The sequence below is a fragment of the Lithobates pipiens genome, unplaced genomic scaffold, assembly GCF_037356315.1.
Source record: "Lithobates pipiens isolate NorthernLeopardFrog02 unplaced genomic scaffold, aLitPip1_a1.2 Scaffold_51, whole genome shotgun sequence".
NCBI lineage: Eukaryota > Metazoa > Chordata > Amphibia > Anura > Ranidae > Lithobates > Lithobates pipiens.
This window is the reverse complement of record NW_027507874.1, coordinates 2,228,497-2,246,255: the sequence shown is the minus strand read 5'-3', so window position 1 is coordinate 2,246,255 and position 17,759 is coordinate 2,228,497. Positions and strand designations below refer to the sequence as shown.

The window sequence follows — 17,759 nt, the reverse complement described above, 5'->3', positions numbered from 1 at the left end:
GGGTATGTGCTCACATGTTATTTTTTTGGAGTATATGCATATATTTATACATATATAAGATGGATAATAGTAGTACATAGCAATACTACTGTATATAGCAGTGCTCTCCAAACTGCGACCTGGGGGCCGGATGTGGCTTGTTTTTATCCGGCCCTTGAGACACTATTCTTCCCTCTCATAAAAGACATTATGCTCTCCACTGACACCAACAGTGGGGAAAACTTTCTGCCACTGACACCAACAATGAGCCATTATTTCTCCCACTGGCACGAACGATGGGTTGCTATTCCTCTCACTAAAACAAATGATGGGTCACCATGCGTCTCACTGACACCAATGATAGGGTGCTATTTCTCCTACTGACACCAACGATAGACCACTATTCCTCCCACTGACATCAACATTGTGGCACTATCTCTCCCCTAATACCATAGATGGGGTATTGTTTACTCTCACTGACGCCATGACATGTTCTACTCCCACTGGCCACCGTCTGGCCTCCCTAAAAGCCTAAAAAGTAGTAAACCGGTCCTTTGTTTAGAAAGTTTGGAGACCGAATATATAGCAAAGCATAATTTGAGAGCAGGTTCATCTGGCGGACAGCCCAAAAGAAAGCATTTTGGCTGGAGTAGGGCTTTAATACGGCTGCACATAAAGAAAGTAGGACCTGCTAGAGGATCAGGAGTTCTTGACTCCCCCACCGGGCACATACTGTCTCCCCATTACTGTCTAATGACAGAGGAGGGAGGAGAAGAGATTGTTGTAGTGACTGAACAAGGAGAATCTGGGGTACTTCTCTGTATTTAGTGTTTATTACTCACCTGTGCTGATCTCTGGAGGGATTTCCTCCTTCTTACACGGATCATCACCCATTTCATATGCCTCTTCTTCATCTTCAACTTTAACAACAATCACCCCTTCATACTGGATAAGACACAACACATTTTTATAGTAGGATGAAACTCAAGAATCTTATGATTATTAAGATTAATTCTACCTACCTGATCCTCCTGAGGGATCTCCTGATGTTCCTGTGTGGAGTCCCGGGAATACAGAGGACGGGGACATCTCTCTGGGGGATTTCTGTTACTGGATCCATCTGTAGGAAACACAAACACTGACTGAATACATTGTGGGGAATATAGTAAAGCCTTACTGACACATTTCTGGTGGTAGTTCCCTTTAACCCTTTCGCTACCAGGGCAGTTTTTGCAGGTTTTTTTGCACACATTTTCAGCTGCTGGCTGACCGAAAAAAAGAAACAATGGCCAACTAGAGGCCAATAGAGTCTGATGGCTCCTGACCCTAGAGAGTGTGTGTGGGGGGAGACTGGTCACCTCTCTTGGCTGGTAACACACAATGACATGATGTGAGGAGGAGAGCAGGAGTCTAATAGAGGCTGATGTCTCCTGACTCCCCCACTGGGCACATACTGTCTCCCCATTACTGTCTACTGACAGAGGAGGGGGGAGAAGAAGAGATTGTTGTAGTGACTGAACAAGGAGAATCTGGGACTCTTCTCTGGATTTAGTGTTTATTACTCACCTGTGCTGATCTCTGGAGGGATCTCCTCCTTATATCGACCACCACCCTTTACATTTGTCTCATGTTCTTCCTCTTCAGAATTAAAGTCGTCTGCTCCGATTTCATTATCAATAGGATATCCATCCTTCATAAAAAGAAAAAACAAAATGGTAAACTATGTATCCTAACCTTATTAAGTGTTATCATTCTACAGACCAACCTAAAACGTAACTAAAAACGTGGTTACCCACTTCCCGACCAGCAACTTACCTGTAGGTTGCTGGACTTTTGGTGGTCATGGCCTTTGAGGATATTTAGGTATCGATGTTTGGCGCCATTCCAAGGGTGGATGCAATTTTAAAGCGTGACATATTTGGTATCTATTTACGTGGCGTAAAGTCATCTTTTGTATTTTATCAAAGAAGTGGATATTTTATTGTGTTTTTGTGCATTAAAGTGTATTTTTTCCAAAAAATGTGTGTTTGAAAAACCGCAGTGTCATAGAAATATGCAACATCCACAATTGTATTCTCTAGGGCCTCTGCCAGCGGTTTAAACAGTACATTGAGGGAACCATGAATGCCAACATGTACTGTGACATACTGAAACAGAGCACGATCCCCTCCCTTCAGAGACTGGGCCACATGGCAGTATTCCAACATGATAACGACCCCAAACACACCTCCCAGTGACCACTGCCTTGCTAAAGAAGCTGAGGGTAAAGTTGATGGACTGGCCAAGCATGTCTCCAGATCTAAACCCTATTGAGTATCTGTGGGGCATCCTCAAACAGAAGGTGGAGGAGCACAAGGTCTCTAACATCCACCAGCTCTGTGATGTCATCATGGAGGAGTGGAAGAGGACTCCAGTGGCAACCTGTGAAGCTCCGGGGAACTCCATGCCCAAGAGAGTTAAGGCAGTGCTGGAAAATAAAGGTGGCCACACAAAATATTGACACTTTGGGCCCAATTTGGACATTTTCACTTAGGGGTGTACTCACTTTTATTGCCAGCAGTTTAGACATTAATGGCTGTGTGTTGAGTTATTTTGAAGGGACAGCAAATGTACACTGTTATACAAGCTGTACACTCACTACTTTACATTGTAGCAAAGTGTAATTTCTTCAGTGTTGTCACATGAAAAAATATAATAAAAATGTTTTACTATCCAAAGTTAAAACAACAAGGGCAGAAGATTTAATAGATGGAAAGTTGAAAAAATGACTGACGGTCCGCTTTAAAGATCTTCCTATCATTGATTATTTGACAAACCTTTTAGTTCTATCTACCTGATCTTCCTGAGGGATCTCATGATGTACCTGTGTGGAATCCCGAGAATATAGAGGACGAAGAGATCTCTCTGGGATATTTCTCGCTCCATCTGTAGGAAACACAAGTGATGACACAGGTGTAATTATGCAACATCTGCAAGTGTTGGATGGTGTAGAGAAGGGTTAAACCCTCTGTCAAGTTTCTATTGCTGTCTGTGTCCCCATTGATGTGATTAGCCTATTTGTCCTGCTGACCATTTTTACTAAAAAAGAAAGTGAGGAAAAAACGAAAATTTTACAAGATTTAACAGTTGTCCCCAGAAAAAAATACCAAAGGAAATCTTCCTTTTTTAACCCTTTCCTACTTTATCCAAAACTATATAAAGTTTTTTCTACACTAACACTTTTTAGTGTTGGGTAGAGTGGGATTAGAACATCTGTCCATTTTCATTGCTGTCTGTGCCCCCGTTAGGGAGACTCGTTCTCTCTATTTGTCCTGTTTACCATAATCAGTGAAAGTGAAAGAAACCACAAATTGTGGGTTGTCCCCTACAAAGTTATAGAGGGGGAAATGTTGTAATGGGGACACCCCAAGGAGTTCCCTTCATTTGCAGGGATTTCCTCACTTCCTGTTTTGGCTATGGGACAGACAGTGAAGGTAAATCTCCTTAAGCACTTCCGGACCACCCGTCATTGTTATACGTCTGTACTTTGACATTGAATACCGTTGCAAATAGCTGCCATAACCCCTGATATTTTTAAAAACGGTGAGCGGTCTACCTTCGGATAAAGTTGGTAAGCGGTGGATTTGCCGCAACACTTTTATTGGCAGCGGGAGAGGTGCCCACCCCATGGTCATCATCTCTGCCTCTACCGACGGCTCCTGTAAATGGCAGAGACGATCCGATCCTTTCCCCTCAGAGCCATGAAGACGAGTTAGGAAAAGATGGCCCCCACTCGGCTCCATATCAATGGTTGACGGAAGCAACGTCAAACGTCACTTCCGCCCAATGGTCTTAAAGGGGAACAAAAATGGTATTGAAAAAAAATAATAATAATACTTTTTTTTTTTATTGCATTTTAGTGTAAATATGAGATCTGATGTCTTTTTGACCCCCAAATCTCACATTTAAGAGGTCCGGTCATGCTTTTTTTCTATTACAAGGGATGTTTATATTCCTTGTAATAGGAATAAAAATGATGAAAATGTTTTTTTTTATTTATTTTATTTTTTTAATGGGACAGTGTAAAAACAAAAAGTAAAATAAATAAGAACAAAATTAAAGCACCCCGTCCCGTCGAAGCGAATACATACGTAAGTCGCGCCAACATATGTAAACGGTGTTCAAACCACACGTGTGAGGTATCAGCGTGATCTTTAGAGCAAGAGCAATAATTGCAGCACTAGACCTCCTCTGTAACTCAAAACTGGTAACTCGTAGAACTTTTTAAACTTCGCCTATGGAAATTTTTAAGTGTCATAGTTTGTCGCCATTCCACGAGCTGGTGCAATTTTGAAGCATCACATGTTGGGTATCAATTTACTTAGCGTAACATTATCGTTCACAGTAGAAAAAAAAAAATGGGCTAACTTTACTGTTTTCTTTTTTTATTCAAAAATGTGTATTTTTTCCCAAAAAATTGCGTTTGTAAGACCGCTGCGCAAATACAGTGTGACAAAAACTATTGCAACAACTGCCATTTTATTCTCTAGGGTGCCTGAAAAATATATATATAATGTTTGGGGGTTCTAAGTAATTTTCTAGCAAAAAAAAAAGTTTTTTTTGATAGAAAATTACTTAGAACCCCCAAGCAATATATATAAAAAACAAAACAAAAAAAACTGCTTTTAATTTGTAAACACCAAATGCAAAAGCCGCTCCTTAAGAGGTTAATGGGACACAGATAGCAAAAAATAAACTGACAGGGGTTATAACCATCCCTGTTTACGCTATCCAAAATGGGGAAAAAAAAAAAAAAGCTTTGCCTATAGTTCTAGTTTAAATTTTGGGTTGTTCCCCCACTCATCACTGTTCAACTACACCATCCTTTTTCAACCGGGGTGCCGCGGTTGAGAAAAGCTGTCGGAAGAGACGTGGGGTACCATTAAGAATTAATGGCACCCCTAAAGAGCAGAGCTTTTGTCTGTATGTCAAAAACAAGTGCAATTTTGCATGCGTTCTGCGACATGCAGTTACGTGAACCATGCAGTAACATGGAAAAAAAAAAACTGACCTACATGTAAACCAGCATAGTAGGATGAATACCCAATGAGAAGCATCCTGAAAGTGGATTTGTATTTATACTCACCTTTGCTGATCTCTATAGGAATGTCCTCTTTAATCCTCACACATCCTTCTTCCTCCTCCTCCTCAGCTTTGACATCTCTCTGAGTCTCTCTGGTGTCTCCGGGGTCTGTGAATAAAGATGAGAGTGAAGCCCCCTGTACTGAGATGTATGAGAGACCCCAGAGAGTGTGTGTGTGTGTGGGGGGGGGGGGGGACTGGTCACATCTCTTGGCTGGTAACACACAATGACATGATGTGAGGAGGAGATCTGGAACCATAAGCTGGCCATAGACTGATTAAAATTTGGCTAGTTTGGCGTGGATGGGTGCAACTGACAGAATACAATGTCCATGTGGACGGGATTCCTCCATCCACATTGTTAGTTATTAATGTTCAGCCCGCTGGCTGAATGAAAAAAAAAACAAAAACAAAAAAACAAAAACAAATAGCCAACTTAATAACGGTTGATGGGTCCCAACTCCCCCCGACTCCCCCACTGGGCACATACTGTCTCCCCATTACTGTCTATTGACAGAGGAGGGGGGAGAAGAAGAGATTGTTGTAGTGACTGAACAAGGAGAATCTGGGACTCTTCTCCGGATTGAGACTGCATTCACACCCGAGGGACGCAACGCGTTTGGCATCAAAGTAGCTTATATACCTTTTTTTGGCACAGAGTCAAGTGGATTTTTGCAGTTTTTTTTGTTTGGAGTGCTATTAAAAACAAGAGATTGTTGTAGTGACTGAACAAGGAGAATCTGGGACTCTTCTCTGGATTTAGTGTTTATTACTCACCTGTGCCGATCTCTGGAGGATCTTCCTCCTTCTTACACAGATCATCACCCATTTCATATGCCTCATCTTCATCTTCAACTTTAATAACAATCAGCCCTTCATACTGGATAAAACACAACAAATTTTTAGATTATGATAAAACTCAAGAATCTCATGATTAATATGATTAATTCCACCCACCTGATCTTCCTGAGGGATCTCCTGATCTTCCTGCGTGGAGTCCCGGGAATACAGAGGACGGGGACATCTCTCTGGTGGATTTCTGTTACTGGATCCATCTGTAGGAAACACACACACTGACTGAATACATTCTGTGGAATTCAGTAAAGCCTTATTGACACATTTCTGGTGGTAATTCCCTTTAACCCTTTCACTGCCGGGGCCGTGTTTTGCATTTTATTTTGCACACGTTAGGCCTGAAGATTGCATAAAACACCCTAAACATTATATATTTTCTGAAAGCAGACACCCTGGAGAAAAGAATAGTGGTAGTTCCAATTTTTGTTATGTTACACAATATTACTGCAAAGATCTAAGAAGCGCAACATTTCAGTAAAACATATACTTAAAGCGGTTGTTAACCCACTGTACTAAAACAGTATTATCCCCTCTGTATCATAATGACACGTGTCCCTGTGCAATGTAAAAAAAAAAAAAAACAGCCGATCTGTACCTGTGCAAGCTGCACTCTGAGCGCTCAGCTGACATGTCAGCTCCCTTGTTTCTCCAGCTCAGAGCTGAAGTGGGCGGGGCTGGGCTGGGCCGCCCTGCTGACGTCAACCGGTGGAGGAGGGGGAGAGAGGAGAGAGAGCGCCGACAATCAGGAAGCCGTTTATACAGGTACAGATCAGCTGAGTTTTTACATTACACAGGGACAGATGTTCTAATGCTGCAGAGGAGATAAAAAGATTTATGTATAGATACGAGAGGAACAGGAGCAAGGGGGGGCAGGGGGATGGGGGTCGGGCGCAGGTACGAGGGGGGGGGGAGGAAGACAGAGGACAAAGACACAGGGAGAGCTGCAGCTGACAGAATCAAATAGACCACAATGTCAGGGCTCAGTAGCCATGATTATCATGGTCTGTTTGTAAAGGGGAGGGCATAGCCAGTCAGGATCAGCCAGTTTTTTAGGGTATGCAGGGGCCAATTTTTTTTTTTTTTCGGGTAACAAACGCTTTAAGCTACTTTTAGGGCACACAACCCATTTGTTGGTATAATATAAAAGATGAGGTTGCACCGAGTAAATAGATATCCAACATGTCAAACCTTAAATTTGCGTGTGCTTGTGAAATGGTGACAAACTTCATTATCCTATATTTTCTATAGGCAACTCTTTAAAGCCCCCTATAGGTCATTAGTTTAGTGCTAAGGAGGAGGTCTGGTGCTAGAAATATTGTTCTCACTCCGGCATGCATGGCAGTATGTAACATATGAATCAATAAATCATACATGGCTGCCTTTTACATGTGAGTTGCCTATTGGCTATTTATTAAACTCATGTTTTAATACTGCTCTTAGTTGGCACCCCCTTGTGTTCCTTTTCTGCACTGAAGGAGTGTCCAGTATGGTCATTGTGATCGCAGAGCTCGTCTCTGAAAGGTACATGAAAGATACATGAATGCACCAACAATTTGGGAGTGGCAGCCCAACCAAATTTTAAAGGGTGTCAATGACCATAAGTCTTTATATCAGAAGATGCGTGTATCTAGGTGGATCCTCAATACTCTTCTCTCCTTTACTAGAAATTAAAGTCTCCTCTTACCCGATGATGTGAGGGGCGGCCGGCTTGCCATGATGATGTCCTTCTACAGATCTTCCTTAACTTGCCCTTGTAAAGTCCTGTAAAAGTTTAGTAATTGGGAATCAGACCTGGACACAGAGCAATCAGTAAACCCATGTGTATTAATAAGCTAAACCTGTGTTAGAGTAGGTGCAGTAAAGGGGGATCATAGCTCCTTGGGGATGGTCCACTGCCGACAGGGTACCTTTGGGTATGGTCCACTGCTGACATGGTCCACTACTGATGGGGTACCTTGGGTATAGTCCACTGCTGACACGGTACACTGCTGATGGGGTACCTTGGGTATGGTCCACTGCTGATGGGGTACCTTGGGTATGGTCCACTGCTGACATGGTCCACCACTAATGGGGTACCTTGGGTATGGTCCACTGCTGACACGGTACAATGCTGATGGGGTACCTTGGGTATGGTCCACTGCTGATGGGGTACCTTGGGTATAGTTCACTGCTGACATGGTACACTGCTGATGGGGTACCTTGGGTATGGTCCACTGCTAATGTGGTAAGTTGGATATGGACCACTGCTTCACCTAACTGTTTAAAGGGAGAATAGTTTACCTAAAGTCAATTTGTGACTTTAAAGTAGTATTAAGGCCATACTCACAAATGTAATGCAATGCAACTTACCAATCATTAGATGTGGTGGCTGCATTCATTTTCTTTTTCTTTTTTTTTTATTGATTCCCCTCTGTTTTCACCTGGTGATCTGACCAGTAACACACCTCCTGTATTAGAGTGCCCCCACTCTGGATGAAGGAGCACAGGAGGACACCTTTGGACAGCGGCATTGTCAGTCTGGGGGGGGGGGGATGTTAGATGTACTAGTAGATTTAGATGCACAAAACAAATAATAACAAATTGAAGCCAAACTCCAGCTCACACTTTATAAGCAGTTACAGCAGTTTTGGGATAAAGGCTTTACATTAATAGATAAAAGCTGATCATTGTAAGCAACCCTGTCAGTGGTAAATAGATTCTTTCAGCCCTTTAACTGTTGTATCTGCAGGAGGGACTTACTGGGCGGATCACCAGGTGAAAATATAAGAAAGCCAAAAAAATAAAAATAAAATAAATGTAGTCATCACATCTAAGAAGAATCAGTAAGTTGCAATATAATAAATAATTGCTTTCGGGCTTAAGAAACCTCTGCTGAGAGACATACTCATTGCTGAGTGGCTTCTGAAAATGCTAGTTCCCTGGCTGTCTCTGGCCTGGAGGGAAACATGCAGAAGTCAAGTCAGAACTCGTGACCTAAAATCTCCTGGACTGTCACTGAGGAAGTATTAAAGCCGGTGGGTCACCAGGAAACCGGCATTTTCAGGAGAAGATCAGCGATGACATCCTCATCATCTCCATTGCCCTGTCACCAGCAGATCTTCCACATACCATGGAACTGGCTTCATTATTGGCTTAGTGATCCCAACATACAGAATAATTACCTCTGTATATGCTGCAAAGTACCAGTGCTGCCCAATGGCCACCAAGATGCTTCCTACAGGTCACATGACCCGCTGCCTGCCAACAAGGTCTCATGACACCCACCTTCCCCATCCAGTCCACACAGAGTGCTGGGACCCCCTTCTGTCATAATAAGAAGACATTATTACCTCCTCCTCACTGGACACACACTCTCCTCATTCAAACCCCCACCAGGAAGTATGTGATAACCATTGCATCTGCTCCCTTCCTCCTCCTCTGGGCTACAACAAAATGGCTCCTGTGTTCCGTCAGATTAGGCGACCCATCAGTTTTCGTAACAGAAGTGACGTGCCATCACTGCCATCTTGGTACACCCTGCACTCAGCCACACTAAGCCTACAGTGAGAAGTCACCAAGCGGACATATTTTTACACCCACGAAGTCTTGCATTTCACACTTATTTTTACCAGTAAACTGAGCTTATATAGTGAAATACAGGATTTAGAGCTCAGTGACACTGTTTTGATGCTGAATTGTAAAAGCAGCGGCAAGCCTGTGTCCTGTCACATTCGGCTACCCATCACATTTGGCTACCCGCTGGAGTGCGCATGAGCGACACCACCATATGCGTTTCAACACAGGGCCCCTCGTGGGCTCACTTCACTCGCCACGCTTCGGGCACGGCCTCGCTTCGCTCACCATGATTCGGGCACTGCCTCGCTTCCCTCGGCATTAATATAATCTATCTCTATGTCCACTTGGATGGTGGGGCTTGAACCTGGACTGAAGGGTGGAATGCATATGGCAGCGTTGCGCATGCGCAGTCCAGTTGGTAGCCAAATATAATGGGTCACCATATGTGACGAAACACCTGCTTATCTCACAGGTTTTCTAATCTGACAGAAGACCGCTGCTTTTCTGTGCCCCGAGACCACCCTTTTTTGAAGCCTATTAAAACCTCTGGCTCTAATCAGCTGCTTCAAAAAACTTCAGGACCACAGCACCCTTGTGCACTTTTTTGATGTGTTTTGCACTTGACCTTTTCAGTCACTTGGGTTTTTTAAGCACACAATGCAGGCTTAAAAATCAGCCTGAAATGGCTGGTGCCTGTCAGGAAGCACGCACGCATGGCCCCTGACACCAGGCAAGCTATTTAAGCCAGGCTGAAAAGCAGAAGCATTGCTGATCTACAGTGTTCCCTGTGTGCTATCCGAATCTGTTCCTTTGTATTACCCAGCTTGCTGTCTGCCCGCATCTGACGTTGCAGTCTTGACGTTGCATCTGCCTGCTCCTCTGGCCTTTCTGCCGTCTGCCTGATACCGACCTGGCTTGTGCCAGTGACCCTGCTCCTGCCTCTACCCTGTCTCCAATATACCTGTCTGTGTATGACACGGGTTGTCTGACCCTTCTGAGTTTCAGTCCTGTGGGATTCTCCTCCCAGTCTGCTCCAGCCTCCAGTTTGCTGTTCCTGTCTGCTGTTCACCCTACACAGTGCCACATGGAATTCCGGACTGACCTCCTTGCTATTTATACTGCCAGGCACTCATGCTGCTCTACACTCCACACTGCACCTCCTGTTTCCTCTATCAGGGGCCTCGAGTCAGAGGCGTAAGAGAGGCCTTCCTCTGCATTTTGGGCTCATCTACTAGGTAGATGACAGTATCAGACATCCATGTCTGAACCCGAACGAGGAGCCTCTTCTTTGGAGGAACATCTGGCAGGCCTAACACAGGCTGTTCAAAATCTTCAGGAAGGCTATACCCGATTGAAAGAACGCGTCCTAGCACTATCATCTCCAGCCAGCACACAGGGATCCCCACATACCTCTGCTTCTTCTTCCAGTACACCTCCTCTCCTACAGTAGTTATGCTCCCTCCTGAACCAACAGTTTCCACACCAGAAACGTTTTCCAGGAGAACACAAATTCAGGGCATTGCAAACTATATTTTGCTCTGCAGGCACATACCTTTTCCCTAGAAGGCAATAAGCTGGGCTTTGTAATCTCTTTGCTACAAGGTGAAACCAAACCTGGGTACACCGCCTACTGGAAAAGAAAGCAGAAGCCTTAACTAACCTGACTACCTTTTTTGATGTCATGGCCCAGTTTCCTCAACTGCAAAAGCCGCACTGCATGCGCTACAGCAAGAACGCAGGGCGGCGGAAGACTAAGTCGTTGAGTTCAGGCGTTGGAGCGCGGACACTAACTGGACTGATGCTGCCCTCTAATACCAGTTCCGTATGGGGCTGCCTCTAAAAGATGAGCTGGCCTGAGTTGGGGTACCAAAAACCCTGGATCCACTTGTCAACCTGGTAATACAGATTGACCGGCGTCTGAGGGAGCGAAGATCGAAGAGAGCAACAGGACCTTCCCATTCTACCTGGATGTTACTCAGAGTCCCCAGTTTCTCTCATCTGGCTCCTCCAGTTCAGCCAGCTTCCGCACCTGATATGTCTGAACCCATGCAACTGGGGGTGCTCCGTCCTTCACTTACAGTGGAAGAACGCTAACATCGCCAGCAGTATAACCTATGTCTGTATTGTGGAGAACCTGGACATTACGTCAGAACCTGTCCCGCCAAGCTTCGTAAGTTTCTGTCAATTTCCTCTGATCATGCATCTGCTTTGGCCAACACCTCTTCTCACCTTGCTCTCCTTATTTTGTTGCAGCTTCCAGGAAGTAATTTACAGGTTTCCGCCATTATCGACTACAGAGCTTGTAGCTGCTTCATGGATTCATCTTTTGCAGCCAAACACCAGCTTCCCTTACAACTCAAGGCTCAAGGATTTCTATACATCTGGCCGATCGGTCTCCTATTAAGTCAGGACCAGTTACACAGGAAACCACGCCATTACCTGCCACCATTGCCAGTTTGCACTAAAAGCTATTAAGCTTGGATATCATCACCTCACCCTTGCTCCCAATCATCCTTGGCATGCCGTGATTGCTGGCCCACAACCCTCATATAATTTGGGCCATGGGAGAGATCATGTTCCTTCTTCATATTGTCATAAATTCTGTCTCCATAAAAATGCATCTTTCCTGTTGTGCCTGGACACTTAAACCAAGATATGCCAATCTTTCCCGAAAGCTTATCATGACTTTATAGACTTTTTCAGTAAAAAAAAAGAGAGCAGAGACTTTTCCGCCCCACCGGGCCTATGATTGTCCTATTGAGCTTTTTTTGAGCTAAAGTTCCTTTTGGGAGAATCTTCCCCTTAACAGAATTGGAGCTGGGAACATTAAAGGAATACATTGATGAGAATCTGGAAAGGGGTTTCATCCGCCCATCCACCTCCCCGGCAGGGGCACCCAAATTTTTGGTAGAAAAGAAAGATCACACTCTTCGGCCTTGCATTGACTACCGTAAGCTTAACAAAATCACCATTAAGAATTGCTGCCCTCTTCCTCTGGTGCTCAAACTATTTCAAAGACTGGGAGCTGCTAATATTTTCACCAAACTTGATCTCCGAGGGGCCTACAACTTGGATATGAGTGGAAGACGGCTTTTCACACCCGATTCGGGCACTCTGAATATCTGGTGATGCCCTGTGGGTTGTGCGACGCTCCGCTACCTTCCAGTACTTCATTAATGATATCTTTTGAGATTATCTGGATCTGCTCGTCATCTTCTATCTAGATGATATCCTGATCTTTTCATCTTTCCCAGACTCTCACCGCCAGCATGTCAAATGTGTGTTGGCTCGGCTCCGGCAGCATGGCCTGTATGCTAAGCCCGAAAAGTGGGAGTTCGAACAACAAAGTATGCCATTTCTGGGACTAATCATCTCAATTGAAGGAATCAAGATGCACCCTCAAAAAATCACCGCAATCTGAGACTGGCCAGACCCCGTGGATAAGAAAGGAATCCAACACTTTGTAGGATTTGCTAATTTCTAAATTCATTAACGGGTTTTCAGCTATCATCGCTCCCATTACTCAGTTAACCAAACAGGGCATCCGTTTCCATTGGTCCCTGGAGACTTGCTTTTGAAACCCTTAAGAGACTGTTCACCTCTGCCTCTGTCTTAAATCATGATTCTACTCTGCTATTGGTCCTGGAAGATGACGCATCCGAAATTGTTGTGGGAGCAGTACTTTCCCAACGACAGGGGACCAGAGCCCTGTTTCACTCAGTTGCCTTCTTCTCTCGGCAGAGAGGAACTATGATGTGGGAGACCAAGAACTGCTTGCAATAAAGTCTGCAGGAGGAATGGCGATATCTGTTAGAAGGGCCAGCCCACCCAATCCTGATCTATACAGATCATAAGAATCTGTAGTAACTAAGATCTGCAAAAAGGTTAAGGCCACATCAAGCCAGGTGGGCATTATTTTTCTCCAGATTTTCTTTCCATGTCACCTACCGGTCCGGCTCAAAAAACATGAAACCTGACGCATTGTCTCAGATGTTCCATAAATCGAAAGAAATCTCTCCCCCGGACACCATCCTGTCTCCAGGAAATTTTATTTTGGTACAAGAAGATTTTTCCTCACGAATCAAACAAGCCTCCGTGGGGTTGGCACCCCACGCTGAAACACAGGTACAGTCGAGAGGTGGTCTATTCTGGTACAGACACAAGATCTTCATACCTGAGAATCTACGGGTCACTATACTGGAACTTTGTCGTGACCATATAGTGGCTGGATATTTTGGCATAACTAAAACTGCTGATCCGGTTAGTACACAGATCCATCCAGTTTTCCTATGCTCACTTTACTCGCCTAGATACGGTATTTTAGCTTTGATTATGTTTTCGTAAGAAGACTGCTTTGGTCTCACTAAAGGAGCCTTCTCATGCTATCTATCCCTCTATGTGTTTAACTTCTTTGGCTTATACATCAGCCCTGTTAATTGTCCTTACGTGCTCTGCTTTGATGATCTCCCTTTGTGCTTTCCTCTGTTTCATTTATATCACTGCTGTACTACCCGAAAAAGTCTGATGGTAACCTGTTTTAATGTCTTTTGTTCAATTTTTCTCAATAAAAACATGTTTAAAAAAAAAAAAACTGCTGATCCTGTGCAACGCATTTTTTTTGTGGCCTTAAGTAGCTGGAGATTGCAAAAGAAATGTGGAATCCTGCACTACCTGCATTCAAAGCAAAAATAGTAGAACCAAGGCCTGGGAGTTGTTAAAACCATTACTTGACCTGGACAGACCATGGAAGATGCTATCCATGGATTTTATAGTAGAGCTGACCCCTTCAGAAGGTCATGCCACCATCTTTGTGGTGGTGGACCGACTGTCCAAAATGGCACACTTCATCCCAATGTGAGGAACACCCTCCGCTCATGAGACAGCGCAAGTCTTTATCAGGGAAATCATTAAGCTTCATGGAGTACCAGCTGACATTGTTTCGGATCGAGGAGCACAATTGACCTCCAGATTCTGGAAGGCAGTATGTGAGTCCCTTGGAATCGAATTATCCTTCTCCTCTGCCTACCATCCACACACAAATGGGTAGACGGAGAGGACCAACCAGACCCTCGAGCAATACTTGCTCTGTTTCTCCTCATTTTCTCAAGATGATTGGATCTCCCTGCTTCCTTTGGGCGAGTTCACCTACAACAACTCCATCCATTCTGCCACAAAACAAACTACATTTTTGGACAATTACAGCTTCCACCCTTAATTTTTGCCCAATTCCATCCCAGAATGCTCAGTACCAACTGTCCAATAACAAATTATTTCAGGAAAGGAGATGAGGGGAATTAATTCTTGAACCCAGTAATCTAGTGTGTTTGTCCATGACAAACCTAAGGTTGACATACCCTTCAAAAAAGCTGGGCCCTAAGTTTGTGGGTCTGTTCCCGGTAAAGAGGAAAATTAACGAGGTGGCCTATGAGCTGGAACTACCAAACTAATTTAGGATTCACCCTGTCCTTCATGAGACTTTACTGAAACCTTTAATTCCCAACTCTTTTCCAAAATGGAATTTGGATCCTCCAGAGCCTGTAATAGTTGACGGAGAGGAGGAATTTGAGGTGGAAGCAATTTTGGATTTCAGGAAGAGAAATAACCAAATCCAATCACTTGATTAAATGGAAGGGCTACGGACCTGAAGAGAACTCATGGTAGCCTGAAGGTAAAATTCACGCTAAGAGACTGATCCAGTCTTTTAAGAGATCTCACCCTGCAAAATTGGCCCATTTGGGCATCAGGAGGCTGCCCCTTGGGGGGGGGAGGGGTCAGTGTCAGAAAGAGCCTGCCAGAAACAGAAGATCTGGACAAGCTGGTGCTCGATTGAGGGAGCCAATGCATGGGAGCACGTGGCCCCTGACGCCAGGCTGGCACACAGATGCATTGCTGTATGATCTACAGCGTTCCACGTGTGTTATCTGCTATCCGAATCTGTTCCTGTGTTACTACGGCTTGCCTTTGACTATTCCTGCTGTCTGCCTTCATCTGACATTGCAGTCTTGATGTTGCATCTGCCTGCTCCTCTGGTCTTTCTGGGGCCTGCCTGATACCGACCCTGCTTGTTCCAGTGAGCCTGCTCCTGCCTCTACTTTGTCTCCAATATACCTAAAAATTGAGAAAATACTGCGCTAAAAATAATATAAAAAATGAAAAAAATTAATCCAAATACCTAACAGCAGCGATTAATATGATGTGATACACACCCATAAACCATATAAATCAAAGAATATACCTGTCTGTGCATGACCTGGCTTGTCTGACCCTTCTGAGTTCCAGTCCTTTGAGATTCTCCTCCCAGTCTGCTCCAGTCTGCTGTTCACCCTGCACAGTGCCACCTGGAATTCCAGACTGACCTCCTTGCTGTTGATCCTACCAGGCACTCATGCTACTCTACATTTCTGCGTCTCCTATTTACTCTCAGGGGCCTCGAGTAATGCCACGTACACACGACCAGACTTTTCGACGGACTAGGTCAGACGGAATGGATCTGTCAGATATTATGATCATATATGGGCTCCAGAGGACTTTTTTCCCCAAAAGTCCGACCTAGAAATAAAACATGTTTCAAATCTTTCTGATGGTCTCGAGTCCGGTCGAAAAATCAGTTCGTCTGTATGCTAGTCCGATGGACAAAAACCGACACTAGGTGAGCTATTGGCTACTGGCTATGAACTTCCTTATTCTAGTCCAGTCGTACGTCATCACGTTCGAATCCATCGGACTTTGGTGTGCTTGTGTGTGGCCAAGTCCGTTCGTTCGGAAAGTCCGTTGGAACTCCACTGAAAGTCCGTCGGGAAGACTGTCGGACCTAGTCCGTCGAAAAGCCCAGTCATGTGTACGCGGCATAAGAGGCGTAAGAGAGGCCTTCCTCCAGAGTTTGGGCTCATCTACTAGGTACGTGACAGTGCTATTCTTTGCCTTTATTCCTGGTGCCCAAATAATGGCCTGCTATGTGAGCCCTTCTTTCCCAGCCTAATTCATAATAGGTTGCCTCTCCCTTATGTCGTGTACACATGACCGGACTTTTTGACAGAAAAGTTCAGATGGAACAAATCCGTCAGACAATTTGATTGTGTGTGGGCTTCATCTGACCTTTTCTGTTGAAAAATCTGATGGACTTTAGAAATAAAACATGTTTCAAATCTTTCCGCCGGAACCAGTTCCCATCGAGAAAACCGCTCGTCTGTATGTAGGTCTGACGGACCAAAGACGCAGGGGCAGCTATTGGCTACTGGCTATTGAATTTCCTTTTTCTAGTCCCATCGTACGTCATCACGTTAAACGATCGGACTTTGGTGTGATCATGTGTAGGCAAGTCCGTTTCAGCGGAACTCCGTTGAAAAGTCCGTCAGAGTTCATTCCGACGGAAAGTCCGGTCATGTGTACGTGGCATTAGACACCTTCATACTTGCCACTTCTCCCCCAGAGTGCTTTGTACTTGGCTGTCTCTTCCCCAGACTGCTATGTATTTCCACCTCTACCCCAAATTGGTTTGTACTTGGTCACTTCTGCCCCAGGCTGCTCCATACTTGGCCACCTCTACCCCAGGCTGCTTCATACTTGGCCACCTCTACCCCAGGCTGCTCCATACTTGGCCACCTCTTCTCCATACATGGCCACCTCTCCTCCAGTACTTTTTCACCTTTCCCCCAGGATACTCCATACTTAGCTACCTATCCTCCAGGCTGCTGCATAATTGGCCACCTATCCTCCAGGCTGCTCCATACTTGGCCACCTCACCGCCAGGCTGCTCCATACTTGGTCACCTCTCACCCAGGCTGCTCCATACTTGGTCACCTCTCACCCAGGCTGCTCCATACTTGGCCAACTATCCTCCAGGCTGCTCCATACTTGGTCACCTCACCGCCAGGCTGCTCCATACTTGGACACCTCTCACTCAGGCTGCTCCATACTTGGCCAACTATCCTCCAGGCTGCTCCATACTTGGCCACCTCTCCATCAAGCTGCTCTGTACTTGGACGTCTCTCTCCCAGACTGCTCTGTACCTGTCCACCATACTGCTTTATATTTGGCCTCCTCTCCCCAGATTGACCCATATTCAGTGCCCCTCTCTCAGACTGCTTTGTACTTGCTCTGTACTTGGACACCTTTCCCCCAGGCAGCTCCTTACTTGGCAACCTATCCTCCAGGCTGTTCCATACTTGGCCACCTCTCCTCCAGGCTGTTCCGTACTTGGCTGCCTCTTCATCAAGCTGCTCTGTACTTGGCCGTCTCTCCCCCAGACT

General features: G+C 44.9%; 1 protein-coding gene across 1 annotated transcript in view; it reads right to left on the bottom strand.

Moving 5' to 3' along the window:
- Nucleotides 1-17,759, bottom strand: part of LOC143957199 (uncharacterized) — a 220,478-nt gene that overhangs the window by 161,592 nt on the left and 41,127 nt on the right. Inside the window, exons 8-11 of the mRNA XM_077467346.1 lie at nt 2,813-2,904; nt 1,546-1,669; nt 1,002-1,099; nt 822-924 (exon numbers count right to left, since the gene is read on the bottom strand). Coding sequence (XP_077323472.1) covers nt 822-924; nt 1,002-1,099; nt 1,546-1,669; nt 2,813-2,904 — 417 coding nt within the window. The remainder of the gene's footprint in view (nt 1-821; nt 925-1,001; nt 1,100-1,545; nt 1,670-2,812; nt 2,905-17,759) is intronic.